Here is a 22,250-nt window from a genome sequence, read left to right as displayed (position 1 = left end):
CTATAATTTTTTTATCTTGCATTATAGCTTTTGAATATTAGTTAATTAAATTTTTGTTACTTTAAGTTAATTATGTTAAAATTTTTGTAAAAAGTTACTGGGCAGTTAGAAATTTATTTGATTTGTAAAAATTCAATTAATTAATGTTTCTATAAACAATAGCTTATGCATCTTATACAAATTAACTTAGGCAAACAAACTGGAGAAATATTTACTTTCTAAATGAATGAAAATTATAAAATTTTATCTTAATTTTAAAGTAATAACAGAATTAAGTTCATTAGTATTTTTAATGGAACTAGCTCTTTGAAAGCAAAAGAAAAAAAAGTTGTTAATAAGATACTTATGGCAGATACCACTACTATTAAAAAAGGTTTGTTTTTTAAATTAATATTTTCTCTAATTATTAAGTTTAAAACGTGCATTTGTAATATGTGCCAACATGTTAAGGTACTCTGTAGGTTTGATAAACTACAAATATTTTTACTTTATTTATAAAAAATGATTCAGTTAAGCACTTCACTGAGTAGAATAAAAACTATGAAGATGTTTTTATAATTTAAATAAATATACTTGCTAATTTTGGTTAAAAAAATTACTGTTCTACTATACAATATGAATGTAAATGCTTATATAAATTTTGTTTATTTTAGGCCATTTTAGAATATCATTTAATAGTTTTTATATTTCACAGATTTTAGAAAACTACTCCTTGCAATTAATTTATTTAAAATTTAAAATTAACCAAGTTGGTATAAAAGAGCTATAAAGAAATACCCAATAAATTAATAAGCTTTTCATTATTCGATAAAGTTTCTAAAATATTTCTGACAAGTGAAATTAAGTAATTTAAAAGCATAAAATATAATTTTTACCTTTTTATGTAAGTAGTAAACAAAGTATATACTTAATAAAACTTCAAAAACTTAATGTTACATAATTTTTCAATGTTCAAAGTTTTTAACTTATTTTTGTATAAGAGTATACAAACTTACAAATTTCTTGCCATTAGCTTGTTACAGTTTCTAAAAGAAACAGATATAAATAAAGTAAAAAAAAAACTTATCAGAATTCTCTCTTGGCCAAGAAGTAGCGAGGAAAGTGAAAAAGAGCAAAGCAGCGATAAAACACTCATTCAGTGGTAGTGACACAATCAGCTATTTGAAAAGAAACAAGTACTTAAGGAAAGTTAAAGGTAAGCGTGTAATATAAGTAAAATAAAAGTGCTGACTTGTATAATATGTAGGTTAAAGTCAAAAGAAATAAAATGAATAATCGACTATGAAGTAATCTAAAGTATTAATAGTTGATAAGTTTAATTACTACAAGATATACATACAATTTTGACTACTTTAAGCGTGTAATATAAGTAAAATAAAAATCCTCAGTTGTTTAATAGGTAGATAAAGTATTGATAGTTGTGTCATGTCATATGTACTTAAAAGCATCAAAAATATAATTTACAAAAATTAAAGTTAGATACTTTTAGATTAAAATTGTAACTACTTAAAAAGTAGCCAAAATTGTATATAAATCTTACAATAATTAAACTTTTTAAGTAATCACAATTTTAATCTAGAAAGATCTAACTTAAATTTTTAAAATTATATTTTTTAATGCTTTTAAGTACATATGACATGACATATTTTTTACATAGTATAGAAAACAATAGTATGCATTTACAAATAACAGTTTGTCTGAAACAAGACTCAAACAGCTGCTGAAAATAAATGTACTTTTTAGTTGTTGGTAAATGCTGAAACTGTTTTAAATTAAATGAATTGTTAGAATTTGGTCTGTTGTATAAAATATGTTCAATGTATTTTTTGGTCCCATAAGGTATAACAAACTACTAACTGTATAAGTACTTGTAAAAGTAACCTTCCAATTTATTTTTGAAACTTAAAATATAGTTTAGGTAAGCTTAATGAGACTGTTCAGATATTTATGATACTTTTTGAAGTTAATAGTCAGAAAAAAAAAATATATAGTTATTTACATTATACTTCTTAAGGCTTATCAAAATATAGATGCATAATTATGTACATAAATTTATCAAATATATTTTAATATTTCAAGTGCAATTAAAAAATTTTATTTTAAAATTAATTGAAAAGCAAAATTTTTATTTTTTAGTTTGAATGAACTTCAATATGTAGGAATAAACTTGATATATGATGTTTTTCAAAACAAATTGTTTAAAACTAAGTAGAACAATACTGATTAATCAATCATGTCTTATTAGTTTTATTAGAATTTTGATAATTATCACTATCAAAATAACTGAGTTATTTTAAGATTACTTATTAAAATAATGCTTTTATGATTTTTCATGTAACAATCATATTTTATTTCTTCAAATTGCAGTCTAGGACAATTAAAATGATGAAATTCAAAGCTAAACAGGGTAAATTAATAATTGTGTCATATTTGCATTTATTTTTTGTTTCTTATCATTTATTTGGTTAACATTTTTCATTTCAGTGTTATGCATATTGTTTTGTTAACTGGAAAAAATATATATGTAGGACTTTTTGCAAAAAAATTATATTTTATATGAAAGTGTTGGGAATTAAAAAAAAACTTTTAAAAGTAGTATATATTATATTTTGATTTAAAATAAAAAATATTTTTTAAATGTGATCAATGAAACTTTAACTGGTCTTTAGTATAAAATTATAAGATTCTTAATGTAGAAAACTATTTAGTTCCAAAAAATTGGTTAAAAAAGTTCTTAGACTGTTTAGTATTGGTTAAAATCATAAAGCTAGCTGAGAATTAAATATTACTTAAAGTTCAACATAAAACTATTAAATACAAGTGCGTATTTTTTTCGAGAACTATGAATTTCAATGAAATGTTCAACTCTAAGTTGAGCTAATTAAAATCAATTAAGTTGTAGTAAGTTTAAGTCAAGCAAATAAATTAAATTGTAGCAACCTATGCCATGATAAATTTTAGTTTAACATGATTGAGAATGAACTTTTTAATTACTTCTGCATGCTTTTCATTTGAAAATGTTTAAAGTTAACCTGTGGAAACAGGAAGCATTTGTTTTGTACAACTGAATTTGTTTTTCCCTGAACGATAATTAATCTTGTTTTAATAATTAATTCAAGTGTTGTTAACTGTATTTATGATGTATTTTGTTCAAATTGTTTGTTTAAAAGTAAAGCCAAACATAAATAATACAGTTTAGAATTTTTTTTGTTATAAACTTAAAATTAAATAAAAAAAACATTACCAGTTGGTAAAATGAATTGTTGTAAGAAATTGTTATTTTTATGTTTTTCATGTAAAATTTTTAAACTGTAAATAACAAATTGAGATTATAAATAGAATTTTAATTGCTGCTATTGAAACAAGTGCATACAAAAAACCACCTGGGAATTAAAAGTTTATATATAAAATGTTTTTAAAGTGGACTTTGAGCATTTTAATTCCGTTGGTAGTTGATAGCAAATGTAACTAATTAAACTTATATTACTTTGTAACTGCCATATAATTCTAAACTGTTGAGTTTATTGAGTTGAAATTCGTGATTTATAATATTAATACTTGTTTTTCATATGAATACTTGTTTTAAATGTGTTTTTAAGAAACCTTTAACAGTTCTTTGAATTTACTACATTTGTCTTTTTTGTTTATTTTTTATCATATATTAGTGTTGTTTTTTATGTTGTTGGAAATGTTTTTAAAAGAGGATCATTATTATGGGTTTTAATTATGTTGTAATGCTTAAGTTAGTTACTTGATTAAGCATGTTTTGAAACAATTAATTTTTTTATTTTATTTTATTTTTTAATTTTAAGCCTTTTATAACTCTTAGTAAGTACATTTAAAGTGTTACATTACTAATATTTTAATGAGTTTAAAAAATTTCTAAATATAATTAAAAACAAATCAGTTTAGTATGACAATAACGAAATGTAACTAATTTGTTTAGTATTTTAGTCTATAGCAACAAGTGTTTTATAAATGCAAGTTACAATAAAGAACTATCATATGATGTATTAGATAACAACACTTGTTTAACTTAAATAAACTAAAATATAACATAAGACAAATTCATTTAAGGTTGCAATACATAGCTGGCACTAAAAAGCAAAAAAAAAAGATAAAACAAGCTAGTTGAATGAACAAAAATAACTTTTGGTGTAAAAGTAAAACAAACTAAAATTGTAAAATGTAAATAAACTATAGTAATAAAATATATATAAACTTTAGTAACTGGTCTCAAAAATGTAAAAAAAAAGTGTAAACACAAAAAGAGGAAATTTTTGCAATCAAAATTTATTGCTTTTTTTGTTATGTAATAAACAATACACAGGCAATAAATGTCATAAAATCTAATTTTGTAAGAAATAAAAACCACCTGAATGAGTACTGTTCAAATAAAATTGAAGTAAATCAAAACTGCTATAAATAAAGAAAAACAAATTAAATAAATAGCACAAGCTCTTTGTAGTTACTAGCTGCAAAATAGTAAACACTTAATGTGAGTTTACAACATAATTTTGTGAAATTCTAGACGAGGAAGTAAAGTTGTATTGTTTGTTTGAGCAAGAAGTACTTGGAAAGTTTATTAGGTTTTATAATACTAATTTTTGCAAACTTGTGTTCACTAAACAAAAACAGTCTGTTTAAATCAAAGATAGTTAATTCAGTTCAGCTCAGTATAATGAAAAAATCTCAAAATTTAAACAAACGTAGAAAAGAACTAATTAAATCTTTGCAAAAATGTTTTTATTTTCAGTTGTTTAAACAAGAAGCTATCAACAAACTCTATTGATTTCTAATTACACAAATTTTGTCAAAAGCGTCTCTAAACAAAATTAGTTTATTGCTAAAAAGTAAGATAGTTAATTTATTGCATATTTTTTGCAGTTATTAAAAAAGCTCTTAAACAAACTTTTTGCTATTTTTCAATACAATTTGTTTCAAAGTCAGATAAACATTGTAGTAGAACAAAAAAATAAGTAAGCTTTTTAATCTGAATGCTTTAAACAAACGAAATAGGAACTAATAAAAAATTCAAAAATTTTTCTGTTTTGCATTTGAGAAAAAGAATAAACAAAAACAGTTTATTTTAAAAACTAAGGTAGCTTTTTTATTGCAGTACTAATAATTTTTTAGCCATTCTAATCCCAAACAAAACAATAAGCTTTAAACAAGTACAGCAACTTAGAACTCAACACTTAGAAAGCTTTCTAATCTGAACGCTTTAAACAAACGAAATAGGAACTAATAAAAAATTCACAAACTTTTGCATCGGAGCGAAAGAGAGATTTTTTCTTCTGCATGTTAATTGATCTGTTTCCTAGGTGCACTGACTTCACCTGTGCGCTTTGTTTGTTTTATTTACTTCTTGTTTGTTTTAACAAGCTTTTAGACTGTAGAAAAAGTGTTAAGTGATTTCGCAGATAAAGTGTGAAATTTGTAAGTTAGCTCATGCAAAAAAGTGTTTTGGCTTTGAGAAAGATCTTGTTTGTTTTTTATGTTTTTACAGAAGGAAAAAAGTGTTAAGGTGTTAAGTGATTTACAGTAATTTTTAAGTGAAAGAGTAGGTTTTGTTCTTTAAATAAGTTTTTAAGGAAAAATGTGGTCAGGATTGAAGAAAACTAAAGTTTTTTTTTGCAATTTAAGTGGAAAGTGTTAATTAGTTTGTAATTTTAGTGCTAAAAGTTTAATTTAGCGCAAAGGTTTTGGCAACATAGATTTCACTCAGTTTTGCTTGATTTGACTGACTAAATTTAATTGAAAATTAGGATGGATTTCATGCCAAGATGCCAAAAAACATTTAAAGTTAAAGGTCATGTTTAAAATGAGTTTTTTAATTCAAATAAAAAAAGGTAAAAGTTTTTAGTTACTAAACAAGGAAGAGTTGCAGTATACTTGAATCTTGTTGAGATAGCTGTATTAAAATGAAAATCTTAAGTTTCCAACTATATGTATTTTATTTGGTAGTAAAAAAGTTTTACTTTAATTATTATATGCTTTCTCTGAGTTAAATGTCTTCAAATTGACTTTTAAAGTAAAAATAGCGAAAAAGTGTCTATAAAGTTTGTTCGAGCGAAAAGATATTGAAAATAAATCTCATGCAAGATTTTTTTTAGTTCTACTTAGATAGAAAGTAAAGTATAAAAGAGAGTTTTTAATCTTAAAACTTTTCATAAAGTGTTACTGAGTTCAAAATTTTAAAAGTAAAGTTTTTAGTTGAAAATAAGCCTAATTGTTTGTTTACTGCCCAACAAAGCAGAGTAATTAATTTTTGTTACAACTTTAAAACAGTCAAAAGTAAGATGCACAAACTTATTTTTCTCAAATATTTGTTTTCTTTAGCTTAAAGTCTAGAAAAAAACTTTCTCAAAGTAATACACAAATGAAAAAATACATTTGCAGCATACTTTTGAGTGAAAAGTTTTAATATTTAATGATCCACTTTGAGCTTAAAGTAAAATGCCATCGGCAGCATTCAAATTTTCCTGTCATTTTCAATTAAAAATTAAGTAAATGTTCCAAAAAAAGAAGAAAAAGTTAGCTGAACAAGACTACAAGATTAACTTTATTTTAAATTTACTTTTACAAGTAAAAAAGTACTGGCTAAATTTTTTAGTGTGTTAATTTATAGAGTATGTAGAACTTTATTATTTGTTAGATATATGCTTAGTACGTTTTACAGAATCACTTTAGTCTAAATATTTAATGCTTGTATAATATTGTGAGATGTTTAAAAAAATAGTAAATAAAGTTATCAGACTTCAAAGGCCTATTGCTGCTTTAAATGAGAACAAGCATAAAAGAAGAAATACCTGTATAGCAGGTTAATAGTTTTTTTTATGTTATAAATACTGGGTAATCTTTTAGTAAGAGAAAGCAAACAATTATTACATTATAACTAAATTTCTCAAAATTTTTAATTTTTGAACCTATTGTTGATAAAGTTATTTTCTTTTTGTTATAAGATGAGCTGTTATTATCTTGTTGCTCAATTGTATTTATTCTAGCGTAAGTGTTTTAACCTTTAAAACTCTATAATTATAAATAAGAAGCACATGAAACTAAGTTGTATATACAAAATATTTGTAACTACCTCATTAAGTTTATATTTATGTTTAGTAAGTCATGATTTATGGTGATATTAAGTTCAAAGTTTAAAAACGTTCTTCTAATAACTTAATCTAGCAAGCCTTCACATAAATAAAAATTATAATTAGTAACTAAGTTTGTGAGTAGTAGCTCCTATGTTTATTTTTAATACAACTAGTTTATGTTTGTTTAAATAAACTCTTGTTTCCTTTTTAAGTTTTAAAATTGTCAACATATAACGTGTGATCCTCATAAATAAAACTTTATTCAGGTTTTGTGTTATACTTGTACAAATACTTAAAAAAAATATTTATTTGAATTTCGTTTATATATAGTATATACATTGTTAATTGTAAATTGTTTATAATTTTTTAGTATTTCAAGTTTCTTAAAATGTTCATTAATAATTACTACTTACTATACTCAATCTTGACTTTAAAGCTTTGTTGTGACGTCATTATCAAACCCTTATTGCGTCATAATTAGCTTAGCGGACGAATTAAGATTGATATGACGTTTTTCCTGTGAACTTCTTATACATTTCATCGTGATTTTATTTTGTTTTCTTGCTAAAGTAAACTAAATGCAAAGTTTAAAAAAAGTACTCATCATAAAGTTTTTAGCTATTTGTTAAAAAACTATCTAAACTGATTGCCACATACTTTTATATGTTTTTTGATAAAAACTTGTCCCTAAAAGCATCTTCTTAAACCTGTAAAAATGTTATAATATTTGTTTTAATTTAATTTTGCAAAGTTTTCCACTGCTTTCAGCCTTATTATCATGCAAAAATTTATAAAACGAATTAAATTCACCTACAAGTCTGCTGCATTCAAACCCTTCTGTAAAATTCAAACTTTGTCTTACTTGGCTTGTTTTATTGGAACAAATTAAATTTTTCACTGTCTGCGGACTTTCAGCGAAATTTGTTTAAGACTAAATGTCAAAGTTTTTAAAGTTTTGAGTGTGAATTTTGCATGAAAATGTTTTCTATGACTATCTGTACCAAATCTGTACACACTACATTATTCATTGTTTTAAATGCCAAAATCAAACAGTTATTGTTATTATTTTCATTAGTATATTTGAAAAATTATTCCAAAACTGACAAAGTATGTTGGTTATTATTTATTACTAAGCAGTTGTTAAATTATATTACAAATAATGTTTGTTAACAAAAACTCATTTGTTGGACAATTTCTTTATAAATTTCGTAAATTTAAGTTATGGTCACATACATCTCATTTATTTGATCATAAATTGCTAAGATTGTTAAATTTAGTCTCAATTTGTGGCTTTAGATTATTACATTAAACTCATGTAAGCTAGTTTGATACAAATTTGTTTCTTAGATCAGTTCAAAACCTCAAAAAATAGTTAGCCAACTTTGTCAACTACAAATTACGTTGAAAATTTTCTCAAATTTTCGTGTAATTTCTGGTCAAATACCCACCATTAGTTGGGTTTTAAATTGCTGAAGTTAATTTTTCGTGGTCACAAATTGCGTGACTAATAAACTATTCGTATAATGTTATGTAAGTTAGTACAATATATAACAGTGTTTTTATATCTTTCCAATTCTTATTTTTTGTAAATTTTATGCAACAAGTTTATTGCTTCAATACTTTGAAAGCTTTACTTTTACAAAAAATTATTCATTTTAAATTTGTTCAGTTACGAACTTATGAAATTATTAAAATGTACTTATGTAAATTATATCACTAATAAACCTGTCTATCAAAATTGCTGGAAACTCGAAAAATTAAGCCACAACTAGCAATTTGTGGTTTTTTTCAAGTCTGAAAGCTTTTTAAAGGCTTGACTTTTCGGGTCGATATTTTTATCTTAAGTTTTGAGTTCAAAGCCAAATCTTTTTTCAATAAAACTCCAAATAAAAATCTATAAAAAAAAAATTAAAGAAAAATTTGAATACAGTGTAACTTTTAATCTGGTTAGTCTGTATAAGTTTCGACTTTAGAGCCAATTATAGACAAATTTTGAATATTTTATGAAAATTAAATATGTATAAAGAAATTCTTTATAAAATTTGAATATACCATCTTTTAAATTATTATCCTGTGGTTTCATTAAAGTTTTATCCTTCCATTTGTACAGATGGTCCTTTTAGCTTAGTTTCCAAAGTCTTATTAAAACTTTAATTTTTAACAATACCTTATCAGAGTTTGAGCTACCTATAACTTTTATATAAAATATGAGTACAATATCTTTTTTTAACCTTGCTAACTTACTTATTAAAAACTTTATTTTTAAACTTTAAACAAATGCTTTTATTTAATTTTTTTTTTATCGCTTTTATTAAAATTTTGTTAAACATGAATTCTCTTGATTCTTTTTTCTTCCTAGGTTTAATGTTGTAATTATATGCTACTTACAAATGTAAGTGTATGTATTTTGATTTACGCAAAATTTTTTTGTTGATAAATTAACTTAAATCCATGTATGCAACTAAAATTTATTTTCATTTATGTTTTTATAAGCGATGAAAATTTGAATGGTAAATGTAGTAATGCATGTTATTTTTTTCTATTTATGTTACCAAGTATATTTTGAAAAAGTTAAAAAATAAATACATCTACAAATTTGTCTTCAACTATTTTTTGGTTTAATATTTTAGAATATGTTTATAAATATAAGACAATAAGAAGTAATTTTTAAGTAAATATTTTATTAATAGGTGTCAGGAGTAAAGACAAGGGTTACAAAAACAATTCAAACTCGTCTAGCATAGAAGATTTGAACAAAGTCTCCAACAATGACTCCCAACCTAAAAAAGTTAGTTATTAAAATATCTTTACAATTATAAACAGTTTTTATCAAGTTATACTCTATTGACATATGGTTTTTAAGTATTTTTCCCTAAAATTTTATTAAAATAATGAATAAATTAAGTGATATTTCTCTCATTTATTTTTTACATTGTCATAGTTTGTTTTCTTTTAAGACCTTCAGCAAAATTATGTATAGTTTTTTGTTCTTAAAATTAGATAATATCAAAACTACCTTTGTGTTTTGTTAGTTTTTCTTTTGTTAATGTAGACACTTAAATGCTTTAATTTATTATATTGTCTGTAATCAAGTTTTGAAGTTTATACTATACATTTTTTTAAACCTAAAAATAGTTAAAGTGAAATTTACACATTATTTTTAAAAGCTTAATATAAGTTATAATAATAAAATTGTACATAAGTCAACTTCATTATCAGTAAATTCAGTAAAGTTTGAGCTTTTAAACGTTTAAGTGTTTAAACTAGGTTAAAAAGTCAATTTATGTACAAAAGTCATTGGTTTTAAACAATAAAAATTGTTTTCTATTGTGTTATAACTAGGTCATAGTGTTTTGTGTGAATTTTATACAAAAAGTTTGAGAAAACTTTAAACAAAACACAAAAGTAATTTTAGCCCTTAGGCTACGTTTCAACTTAAGTTCACATTTAAATTGCTCACACAGTTTAATGTGACTATAAAGTTTTATGAAAAAATTAAAAATCATAAAATGTTTAAGTTGTAATAAAGTTGTTGCTGCTTTTTTAAAAGTTTTAATTACATCTTTTAAAAGGTGATATTTGTGCTTGGTATAAAAAAAAGTTTTCATATACACTTTATAATGTAGTGTTCTAAACCTTAGTTTCTTTTTTTAGTTATACTACAAATTTAACTGTAAAATTTTTATTGAATTTATTTATTTTTTTTCTAGTACTGCTTTCTCTGTATGCCATCTTAAGACTTTTTTATCTAAATTTATACTTTGATTTATATATCAAGTTTTTAAATGTCATCGTAGTAAATCCTTTTGTTAGTTTTTTCTCTTTCAACTTGTTTTTATTTTTGCTTCTTAACTGACAAAAGTTTATTTAAATCTGATTATTGCTACTTCCTTAACAGTTTAAATGGTTAGTTTTCAACAAATCTTTTAATCATTTTTACACAACAAATCAATTAATTAAGCCGTACAAATCTTAATTTTCTGTTCAAATAAAACAGCTAATTTATCATCATCTTATAAAGATTGTTTACCTTTTACATAAAAACAATTTTTACTTAATTTATCATTTTTAAAACTTTGAATTATAATTTTACTTTAAGCTGTTATTACCAATTAATTGCTGTTTTTTTTAAGTTAGTTGTTTATTAATTTTAAAACAATATTTAAAAGTTTTATTATACAAAAGGTCTGCAAAACAAAGACACCAACAAAATTTAACAGTTGTAAACAGAAATAGACTAAGTATTTAAAAAAAAAATTTAAGTCTTATTTAAACAGTTATTTTTTTCAAACATTCACTTTTAAAATAAGCTTAAAGTTTTAAAATAATGATTACAGTATTAAGTCTAAAATCAAAACTAAATTAATTTAATTTGTTTGGTGCTTTCTAATTTAAAAGAAATAATGAAATAAATACTAAAAACATGGAATTTAACTTTTTCAAAGTATTTCTTCTTCTGTTTAAATCTTTCATAAAGTATATTTTAAAGAAAATAAAACAAGTATATATACTAACAATTATTATGATTCATATTAGTTCTAAACAGTTGTTATAAAATACGTCACATTCTAGGTTTAAGATTATGATTCATTAAAGCTGTGATAATCTTTGTTTGAATTTAAAATTTGTGATAAGTTGTTGAAATAATGGAAACAGTTTAACTTTTTTACAAACTTATACCGCTGGAAGTTTAAAACAATTTTGATATTAGTTTTGTTTGATATATATGTATATTTTTTTCTCAGTTTAACATCAATATTTTGAACATGATTAAATATTTTCGACAACTTATTTCATATTCTTTTTCACCTGCACAACAATATTTTCAAATAAAAAATTTCACTTATAAAGTTTTCACTTGAAATAGTTAAATGAAAAACTTTAAGCACTTGAAAGTTTCGGCGGAAGTTTATTTTTTAACGTGTAAAAAGTTTGTTGTTGAAAAATAATTGTTGAAAAGTATATTAGTTATAAACTTTGTCCTAGTAAACTCTGATACAAATTTAACATGTAAATTATTCTCATAAAAGTTTAAAAAAAAACACTCGTTTTCTCTTACTTAAAAATGTTATTCTCGTAAACTCTTTATAATTTAACTCTAAAAGATTTTCTTAAATTTTTAGTACAAAACCGAACCCTTTATTTTTCAATTACTTTACAGCTATAAAAACACAAATTAGATAAAAATTGTAATGACTTCTTTTGCGCAGGTGTGTTCATTTTGTCATTATTGTCACTTAGTTGTTTGTTTTATCATTATCTAAGTGACTTTTTTTTTGTAATACTTAAAAAATATTTGTTTGTTTTACTATATTCTGGTAAACTTTTTTGTAAAAATATCCAATACATTTACTCAGTTAACACATGTGGAAACTTCTAACTAGTTTAATTTATTTTAAAACAAAAGAAAATAGCAAAATGGATTGGTTTTAAAAATTGTTTTTAACATGTTAGTTTTATTAATTTTGCTGAAAGTTATTAAAATAGTTTTTCTAGTCTTTTAAAAATATTACAAATTAACTACAAATGTTATAATAACTTTTTTATTACCTGTAAAGCATATTTTCACAGGGTTTAAAATATTTGAAGTTCTTACATCAGAATTTTTAACTTCTATTCTTATTAATATGGCTTTTATTCTCAGCGTTCAAAATTCTGTAAAAGAAACACTATTAGTCTTGCTTGAAAAAAGTTCATCACTTTAAGATGTAAACCTTTTCAACTGAGTTAAGATAAATTATCGTAATTTTTAATTTCTATCAATGCATTATTTAGCTTTAATTTTATAAACTAATTACATTAAAGAGATTTTATTTATACCTTTTAAAAGTGTAAAAAAAACAAAAAATTACATTTTTTTAACATTTTTTCTCAGGGTTACGAAATTCGTGCATAAACATCTTTTAGTCATGGTTGAACAACTCCTAATTACTTAAACATGTGACCTAAACGACCTAATTTTTTTAAAAATTACATCGTAAAAGCTTCTGTAACTTGATTATAACGGTTTTTGTAGCAATGTTTCTAGTTATATTGTAAAAAAATAGATAAATGATTTTTTCCTGTTGAAGAATCAGTCAAGGTCAGCTACTAAATTAATGCTATTTCATGTGGTGATAAGTAGTTGTCATTGTTTTAATTTCAAAGTTTATAACTCATTTAGGTTCACAAAAAGGTGCAGCTAAAAGTGTATTTTTTAAATTGTTTCTGTTTTTTTATAAACTTGCACAGTGGTGTAAAGATTTTACCCTAATTACAAAAGCCAGGTGAATAATGATTTTTATATTTTTTCAAATTATTTTATTACAATCTTGACGAGTGTTTTTTTAGCAGCTGTTTTCACACTTTTATTGTTTGTTTAGGCATTCTGTGTTGAATGAAACTCAAAGACTCATTTGTATTGTATTCTTTTTACAAAATTTGCATCCGTTTAAACAGGTTGTTTAAAATCACTTGTATCTTTATTACTTGTATATCTATATAGTTATCTGCCAGCATTGTATTAAACAACTGTGATTATTTTTAAAATTTTGTACTTGTAGTTTTTATGATATTCTTTTTATTGAAGTACCTAGTACACATGTGTTTAAACATCAAACAGCTGTTATTTCTTTATTGTTTCTAAATTTTTGTTTGATCTCTTAATACAGCTGAAAACTTGTAAGAAAATCTTTTATTGCTTTTGAAAAGTACCCACTTTTGTAAGGAACTTCACTTTAATAAGCTGTCGCAATCTATTCAAGCTGTATTTTTTAATTTCAACTTTCTTGTTTGTTCAATGTTTAAATACAGCCAAGAAAGTATGAAATTTACTGTTGTTAAAATACACAATATTCTGCAAAGGGTTGTAATCAATTGTAGCAATCTGTTATTTAGCAGCAATGTATTTTATTCAAAGTAACAGCTGTTTTTATACATTGTTACTACAATCTTGTTTGTTCAATCGCTAAGTGCTTCTACATTCATTTTGTTGTTACTGCTGGCCTAATTCATTGTGTTTGAAGTTTAATTCCTCGGATTTAAACTTCATGTTTTGAAATGTATTCTTATGTGATTGTAGAAGTAATAGTCTATAAAAAGAATTATGAACTAGTTTTGAATTTAGGAGCTAAATTAGAATTCTGTAAAACAGTTTATTTGAAATTTTGTAGCTTAAATAGAAAAATCAAACAGTATTGTTTTGCGGGTTTTTGCAAACAAATTTTATAAGTTAGCTATAAAAGATATATTTTTTAATAATTTGGTATAGTAAAAAGAAATGTTAACTTAAATTAACAACTGCTTTGACTTTTTAAAATCTATTAAAATTTTTGACATTAAAAGAGTTATAGTGAAAGAAATAAAGTATTAATACTAATTGAAACATATTATTCAGGTTTAAACGTTGCTTATTTGCTGTATAAACACACTAATTTGTAATGCTAAAATGCTTATCACAAGTTTCTAGATAAACTAATGCATCATTAGTGTTAAAAAAACATTTTAAAGTAAAATATAAGTGAGTCATTTCCACTGGTTATCTGATAAGTTTAATGATAAAAACAGTTTTGAGAAAATAATCTAAATTACCTAATCTAGTTATGAAGTAATCATTAGTTTTATGTTAATTTACTAACAATAGTTTTTTTTTTCAAGTTAGGCTAGCATAAATCATATAGTATATATAACTTTGTACTTTGGTTAAATATAAATATTTTAAAGCCATAAAAAAGTTTTAAGGTAAAACCACTGTTTAAAAAATAGTTTAAGGTTCATTTCAACTACACTTAGTAACTAATCATAATCAACTTTCAAGTCAATCCTGGTTAAAGCATTACTCACTTCCTAAACTTATCAAGTAACTATCATGTAAAAACTTAAAAGTTTTTAAAAAATCTTAAAAGTTGTTTGTGTTCTATACTTGAAACTTCTTAATTATTGTAAGAGCCATAATAGAATCAAAGCTCATGCAAAAGTCAATTGAAAACTTAATAAGCAATTTGCAAGTGCGTCATAGAGAAGTATGCATCGAAGTTTATGTTAGATCAAGAAAAAAAGTGAAAACAAATTTTATGGGTTTTAAAAGAACCACATCAACTAATGTCAGTCAATTCTTAAATAAAAAAGACTAATTTAAATTTTATTCAGTGTTGTTTCAAGTTAATGTTAAAATGCTGTAAAAGCTATTATTAAGTCACAACTATTAAGCTTTATTCAAAAAAAAGCACACAAGTTTTAAACCAGAACTCAATAAGAACTGTATTGCCAGCATAGAAAATGAAAAAAAATATCTAACTCAAAGAAAAGTGACAAAATTTCCTGTAAGCTAAAATATTAAACTTTAAAAATATCAATAAAGACAGTTTGAACTCTAATATGCTGGCTAATATACTGGAAAATCAATGAAGAAAATTTATCAAGCGACAGGCGGCAAACTTAAAGTTTTGACCTCTAACCCCTTTTAAAACTTGACATTAAATATAATGTACTAAATAACATACATATATGAACAATATTACAATTTCCCAAGTTAAATTATGTCTACAAATATGTAAAATTAATCATAATTTCAACCATTTAAATCGTAATCATGATTTAAAGCAACTATTTGAAGTTTAACAAACTTTATTGACAAACTTCGAGGTTTGACCTGCGACCCCTTTTAGAAGCGTGACAAAATAAAAGTGTCATTACGTTAAATTTCAACAGTGACCTCTAAGCGGGCTTCAGAGAAAATTTATTTTTACTCTTTTAAGCTGTTAGATCTGGTTTGTGAGGGTTAATCTTTAAGAAAACGTATGTTGTTTGAACATTTTTTCAAGGATATTTTGTTAACCGGCTTTAATTTTAGTATCTATAAAAAAAGGAAAAGTAAATTTAAAAAGTTATAATGCTGTTTATATATAAATCTGAATTTTTGACTTACAGTTTTATTCCTAATATTAAAGAAAATAAATGAATAATGCAAACCAGGACTTTTATGGTTTTTAATGGATTTTTTTCTGACCTCATTTTAATACGTATCAGACTTTCACGTGTTTAAGTCACTGACCTATGGCATAATAAATTAACTTGTTTCTACATAACGTCTGCGTTTATTTTCTTACCACTTAATTCGAAAATCATGCTCGTTTTGACCAACCCATTTTAATGGACCTGTTGTTAAAAAATTAAATATTCCTTTGAAGACGTTTTGCGTTATTATTTAATTCAACTATTTTCACACTTTGGTGTATGTTTCTCATTTTGTTTAATAAAGGTTTATTAAGTATTTTCTTGGTACGTTATTCTTTATTTAAGAAATCAAAAAAATACTTACATATTTATTGACTTTTTCCGTATTTGATATAATAAAATAATTTTTTCTTCTATTGGTAAATATCAATAAAGTTTTTTAAAATTCTATCACCAGGAACAATTTTTAAACTTCCTTTTAGTGTTTGCTTGAAAAATATTAATTGTTTTTATTGTCCACTTAAGAGCACTTGAATCCCAAAACCATTGAGATTTCGTTATTTGTTTCAATTAAAAAAGCATTTTATCTATTTCTCAATACTAGCACTACATGGCCAGGTTAAAAAGCATATTGTTTATTTTCTCCTTAACTTTCAACTAGTATTATTGTATTCAACTTGTGAAAACATTGGGTTGATTTTATTTCCGCTTTGGTGCTATAAATAAAACTAAACCGTTTTGTTTCATACTTAAGTTAATACAAATACAACAAAAGCTTTAAATAGTGATTAAAACAACATTTGCGTTTTAAGTTTATTGTAAATTATTTTAATAACCAGGACATTAATTTATTTTTTTATATGAAAAGCACTAAATAAAATTTATTAAACTATTTCCTTAAACTAAAGTTTTTTTGAAGTTGATAAAACTGTATTAATATCTGTATATTTGAAAAAAAATCTAACTTTGTTGTTTTTGTGTTATACGTATTGCCTTATAAATACACAGATTTAATTTGATTTCCGTTATTTTATTTCTAAATATAGAATTAAATCTGTCTATTCAAGTTTAAGCCTGACACAAAAAACACATATCCGTGTATTAGAATAAAAAACGACAATATTGTGCTAATAATCTTTTGAGGTTTGTTTTTTATAGTTTTGTTGACAAAATAAAAAAAAACGTTGACTGCTTCAAAAAAAAAAAAACAAAAATTGATGCCTAAAATAGCCTTAATAAACTTAAAAAAACATCATACTTTTTATTAGAGAAATAAAGGAAAAGTTTTGTTTATTACTTGGAAGTCTAATTTTTGGTACTATAAATAAACAAAATCTTTATGCTTTTCTACACTGTATTGTTTTTCCTGCAATGTTTATTTATGTTGATTAACGCGTTTATGTTTCTTTCATCTAATACCGTGAAATATTTTAAATTTTATTTGTTTATAAAAAGATTAGTCTGTTTAAAATAAAAAACAGCTTTGAAGTTGTAAACCTCATACCCTATTGTTTATAAACAATCTGATATAAATATAAACATAAACGTTTATTTTGTGTCAAGTATCACTATTTAAAGTGCATCTATACTCTCTCTATCTATTTTCAAATAAAAACAATATATCTTTGAAATTTTATTTTGTTATTTTTTAAAATTAACAAAGCTTGATTAGAATTTTTTGTAAAGTTTTATTTGTATGTTTATTTTGTATCAAATAACTGGACATCTAATACATCTATACTCTTTTTGACTTAGAAAAATCTTTTAATTTAATTTAATTAGTTTTTTCTAAAACTAACAAAGATTGGTTAGAACTTTTTGTAAAGATTTATTCGTATAAATAAACTATTTATACTCTTTATAGTTTTGTTTACAACAGCATACAAATATGCTATAACAGATTGAATATTCTTTAAACAATAACTAACAATTCTTTTCTAGGACACAGACAAAGACAAATTAGAAAATCTCAAGAAGGAATTCACGATATCTTACATATACCTTAACGCATTGGTAGACAAGAACATATACTCGCAATTCAGAAGTGCATCTACTAAATTGATAGAGCTTGTAATGAAGTGTATTGACTTGATTACATTCTCAAGATACAAACTCTGTAATGAGTAAGTTTAATTTTTTGAATATTTATATTAGTATTTTAAGCACTAAACTGATAGAACTTGTAATGAAGTGCATCCATTTGATTACATTCTCCAGATATAAACTGTGTAATGTGTAAGTTAAATTATTAAAAAAAAAAAATATTATGTTTTTATATTTTTAAAATAGTAGAAATTGTTTCGAAGTTTATAGGTCTTATTACATTTTCCAGATGTAAGCTTTGTTACGAGTACGTATTTTTTAGCTTATAGTTACAACTTTTTTCTTTTTTATTTGACGAAGAAACTCAAAAAATGTAATAGTTTTCTGTTTTTATTCCTTAACAGGTTTAAATTCGAAATTACTTATATTTAAACTTAGTCTTAAACATATTGAAAATAAGCTAATTGTATTCGTTTTTTGGCTAATAAAGGTTTTTCCAAATTATAAGTTAAATTTTTTTATGGAATTTAATTATGCAAATATATTCAAAAAACTTCCACGCTTTTACTAAAAATAATTTTATAAAAAAAAATCAAGTCTGGAAAAATTTTTGACGACCTAAAATTAAAGATTAAACGAATATTTTTTGTCTGGAATTTTAAAAACGGCTACAGTTTACGACAGTTTTTCTTAGAAAATGTCTACGTTTGTACAAAATCTATTTTTTAAATTTATTTCTAGTCACGAATGTTTATAGCATAACTCTTCACACCCTTAAAATGTTTTTTGTTATTTAAAAATCACGTCTAGCCTAAAAAAAGTCGTTAGTGACTATAAACATGTAAAAGTTAGATTGTTAATGAAAACGATCATTGCAACAGTTTCATACCGTTTAAAAAGAGCTTTTAGTTTAGCTACGCTAAAAAACTTTAAACATTTATATAAACTTTCCAGCAAATAATATATGCTACAATTTATGCTAGAGACATCTATTTTAAAAATCTTTATTTATCTTTACAGCAACTCAATACCCCTCAATAGTAGTTTACTGTGTAGATATCTATATTATATTTATATATATAGTCTCAATCTTATTACAATGTAAGTTCTTTTATACAAATTCACCTTATCTGTCACAGCACTTCAATATCCTTACAAAGAGACCTGGTCACCTCCAACCTGGCCAACATGGTTCACTGGGTGGACAGATTGATGTTGGAGGAACGGATGAAGGCCCCGGAGACGCAGACCCAGCAATCAGGACAAGCGGTCGGCAACGTGACAGTGGAAAGTTGCAGGATGAGGGAACTGAAGAAATTGGGATTGATTGGTTTGTTTGTTTATAATATATATTAAAAATTTAATATGAGGGAACTGAAGAATTTAGGATTAATTGGTTTGTTTGTTTTATTTGTATTAAAACTATAGTATTTATATGTATGTAGGTTTATAAGCGTATAAAAATGAAGTATTTATTTGTTTATTTATTTGTATACATAGTGAGGGACTGAAGAAATTGGGATTAATTGGTTAATTTGTTTTATTTGTATTAAAAAATAATATATAAAATGACGGAACTGAAGAAATTGGGATTAATTGGTTTGTTTGTTTATAATAAATAATTAAAAAAATTAATATGAGAGAACTGAAGAAATTGGGACTAATCAGTTTGTTTGTTTATTTGTAATAAGTATTAAAAAAATTAATATAAGGGTACTGAAGAAATTAGGATTAATCGGTTTGTTTGTTTATTTTAATTATTATATATATTTTTTTGTACATATTTGTATAAATTTATACGTTTATTAAATTTTTTATAAGCAGTCATAAATGAGTTGATTATTTGTTTATTTGTATATAAAATGAGGCAAATCAAGAAATTGGGACTTATTGGTTTGTTTATTTGTTGGTATATATGTATCTAAAAAATATATAAAATTTTAATTACTTATATTAGTATATTATTGATGGTTGATTAGTATTCAAAGTTTGTTGAGTTCTGTTAAGTGAAATGATATTTTGTTAGATGCTGATATTTTTATGGTTGACTTTTCAAAATATACTTTAAGTTTGAAAAAAGAGTGGTTCAGTATATTCTTAATAAAATTTAAAAAATCAGCTAAACTAGTTTTATGGTTTTTGAGACAAACGCTTCTAAAAGATTTTCTCCGTCTCAAAATAAACGATTAAACAAGTAAACAGCTACAAACTGGTAATGGGAAAAAAGTCAATAAATACTAGACATGAGTTTGAAAACTAATTGTTATAAACATTTGAACTTTAACTTACATTCAATAATATAAACGAGACAGAAGTTTGAAAAATAATTGGTTGTAAAAATTTGAACTCTAACTTGCTGTCAGTAATATACACGAGACGCAACTTTGAGCAAATCGATTAAACGACAAGAGTTTGAACTCACAAAAATAAATTATTTTTGCTAAACTTTTGCAACTTTATCCTGACACACGCTAAAGTTTAAAATATTAGTATTTTTGAGTTAATTATATTATACTTTAATTAATTTTGTACATACGATAGTTCTTTAATACTGAAAAACTATTCAATAAATTTATTTTCGTTTACTTAAGTTGTATAAAACTACAATACTTTCAATTAAAACTGTTAATTTTTAAACTGTAATAAAATAGTAAACTTTTTGACCAGTATTAAAATACATGTGAAAATATACACATGCAATCAACACATATATGTTTGTAATACGTATATCTATCAATAGGGGATTAAATAAAGGGCAAAATTCAAGCTTCACATAACGTAATACAACACTTTTGATAATCCTTTCTGGCTTATGAGTGAACAGACCACCAAAGTTAAGTTTGTTGAATTAGATAAATAATAGTTGGTGGGAAAATCTATTGTGGTTAATTTAAAACTTTAGTTTAGCTTTTAAGTAAAAAATATAATTAATAGTTTAATTTAATGCTGATAAATAAACAAAATGATGAGAAAGTTTTAGTTAAATAATTTGTAATATTACACAACTACAAGTGTATTATTATTCACATTTTTAATAATAAGGTAATCATCAAGGGAATAGATTAAAAGGACAAAAGTTTGAAATTAGTAATGTACACTAGCTAATATTAATTTAATTTGACATTTAAAACAACTTGTCATTATTAACTAAAATTATAATATATTTTTTGTTATTTTATAACATCTTTTTTTGAAATTTTTTTAAAACTAAAATTAGAAAAAAGTCCTTTTTTTATAAGCTGTCTAAATATGCCAACAATAGTAAATCAAGTCAAATAAGTTGAAATGACACAAAAAATGAATCTTTTAAGCCAGTAGGCAAACACACACATTTAACCGAGTAGAAGTTTTCTCACAAAATTACCTTAAAAACTGTGTATTGTACGTGAGGCTTCGTATATTTTCACCAGTTACTAATCTATGTGTGGGTAGCTAGCTACACAGGATACTTGTATTTGATATATTAACAAAAATTACAAGTTTTCTGATAAATCTTAAACTGTCCAAAGTTGTTCAACATTTGTTTTAGCTTATAGCAGGTATAAAACGTGCTTTTTTAAAAGTTTTTCAATATTCAAAGATTTCCCTGATTAAAAAACTTGTATTTAGCCATTTTCAATAGCCTTGAATACATAATACTTGTTTAAACAACTAAACAGTGATTTTCCACTTTTTTACCACTTTTTTTCCTCAAAGGGTAAGTAATTAATTTAAAGAGACACTTTTTTATATACTCAGTGCATATTTACCTTCTACAGAAAATTTCGACTTTATGTTTGCTTCTAAGTGTCATGAACTTTTTGTAAATTGTTTGAACAAACAGAAAATAAACAAAACACACTATTTTTGGTGTTTTAGATCGAAACTCAGTTTTTGAGTGATAATAATTCAACACATGATTTATTTACGTATTATATATAGTATGGTGTGATTTTTTATCTATGTACGTTTTATTTTACCTTCTGAAAGGTAAAAAGTTCGTAATTTTAATATAGACAGATTCTAAACTTCAGAATGAGGAACTACAAAATTTAAATAGAAAACTTAAAAAACGATTTAGTTTTCATAGTTTTAAAGTCTGTTTTGGTATATATATGATACTCTTTATTTGAAACATGTAATATTGTTGTGTTTGTTTTGTAAAAACATTACATGTTAACTAATCTAAGATTGTATCAA

The 22,250-nt window shown here is 23.9% G+C and overlaps 1 protein-coding gene across 4 annotated transcripts in view; it reads left to right on the top strand.

The window, feature by feature from the left end:
* Positions 1-265: 265 nt before the first annotated feature.
* LOC145833957 (uncharacterized) overlaps positions 266-22,250 on the top strand; it is a 71,613-nt gene continuing 49,628 nt past the window's right edge. For all 4 annotated transcript variants that reach the window (XM_082941240.1, XM_082941241.1, XM_082941238.1 and 1 more), the window contains exons 1-5: positions 266-373; positions 1,070-1,195; positions 9,785-9,882; positions 17,970-18,151; positions 19,211-19,401. In XM_082941240.1, coding sequence (XP_082797366.1) covers positions 346-373; positions 1,070-1,195; positions 9,785-9,882; positions 17,970-18,151; positions 19,211-19,401 — 625 coding nt within the window. In that variant the 5' untranslated portion in view covers positions 266-345. The remainder of the gene's footprint in view (positions 374-1,069; positions 1,196-9,784; positions 9,883-17,969; positions 18,152-19,210; positions 19,402-22,250) is intronic.

Source organism: Thalia democratica, chromosome 4 (genome assembly GCF_965202585.1).
Source record: "Thalia democratica chromosome 4, ktThaDemo2.hap1.1, whole genome shotgun sequence".
Taxonomy (NCBI): Eukaryota; Metazoa; Chordata; class Thaliacea; order Salpida; family Salpidae; genus Thalia; species Thalia democratica.
Note: the sequence above shows the minus strand (reverse complement) of the source record. Positions and strands in the feature narration are given on the sequence as shown.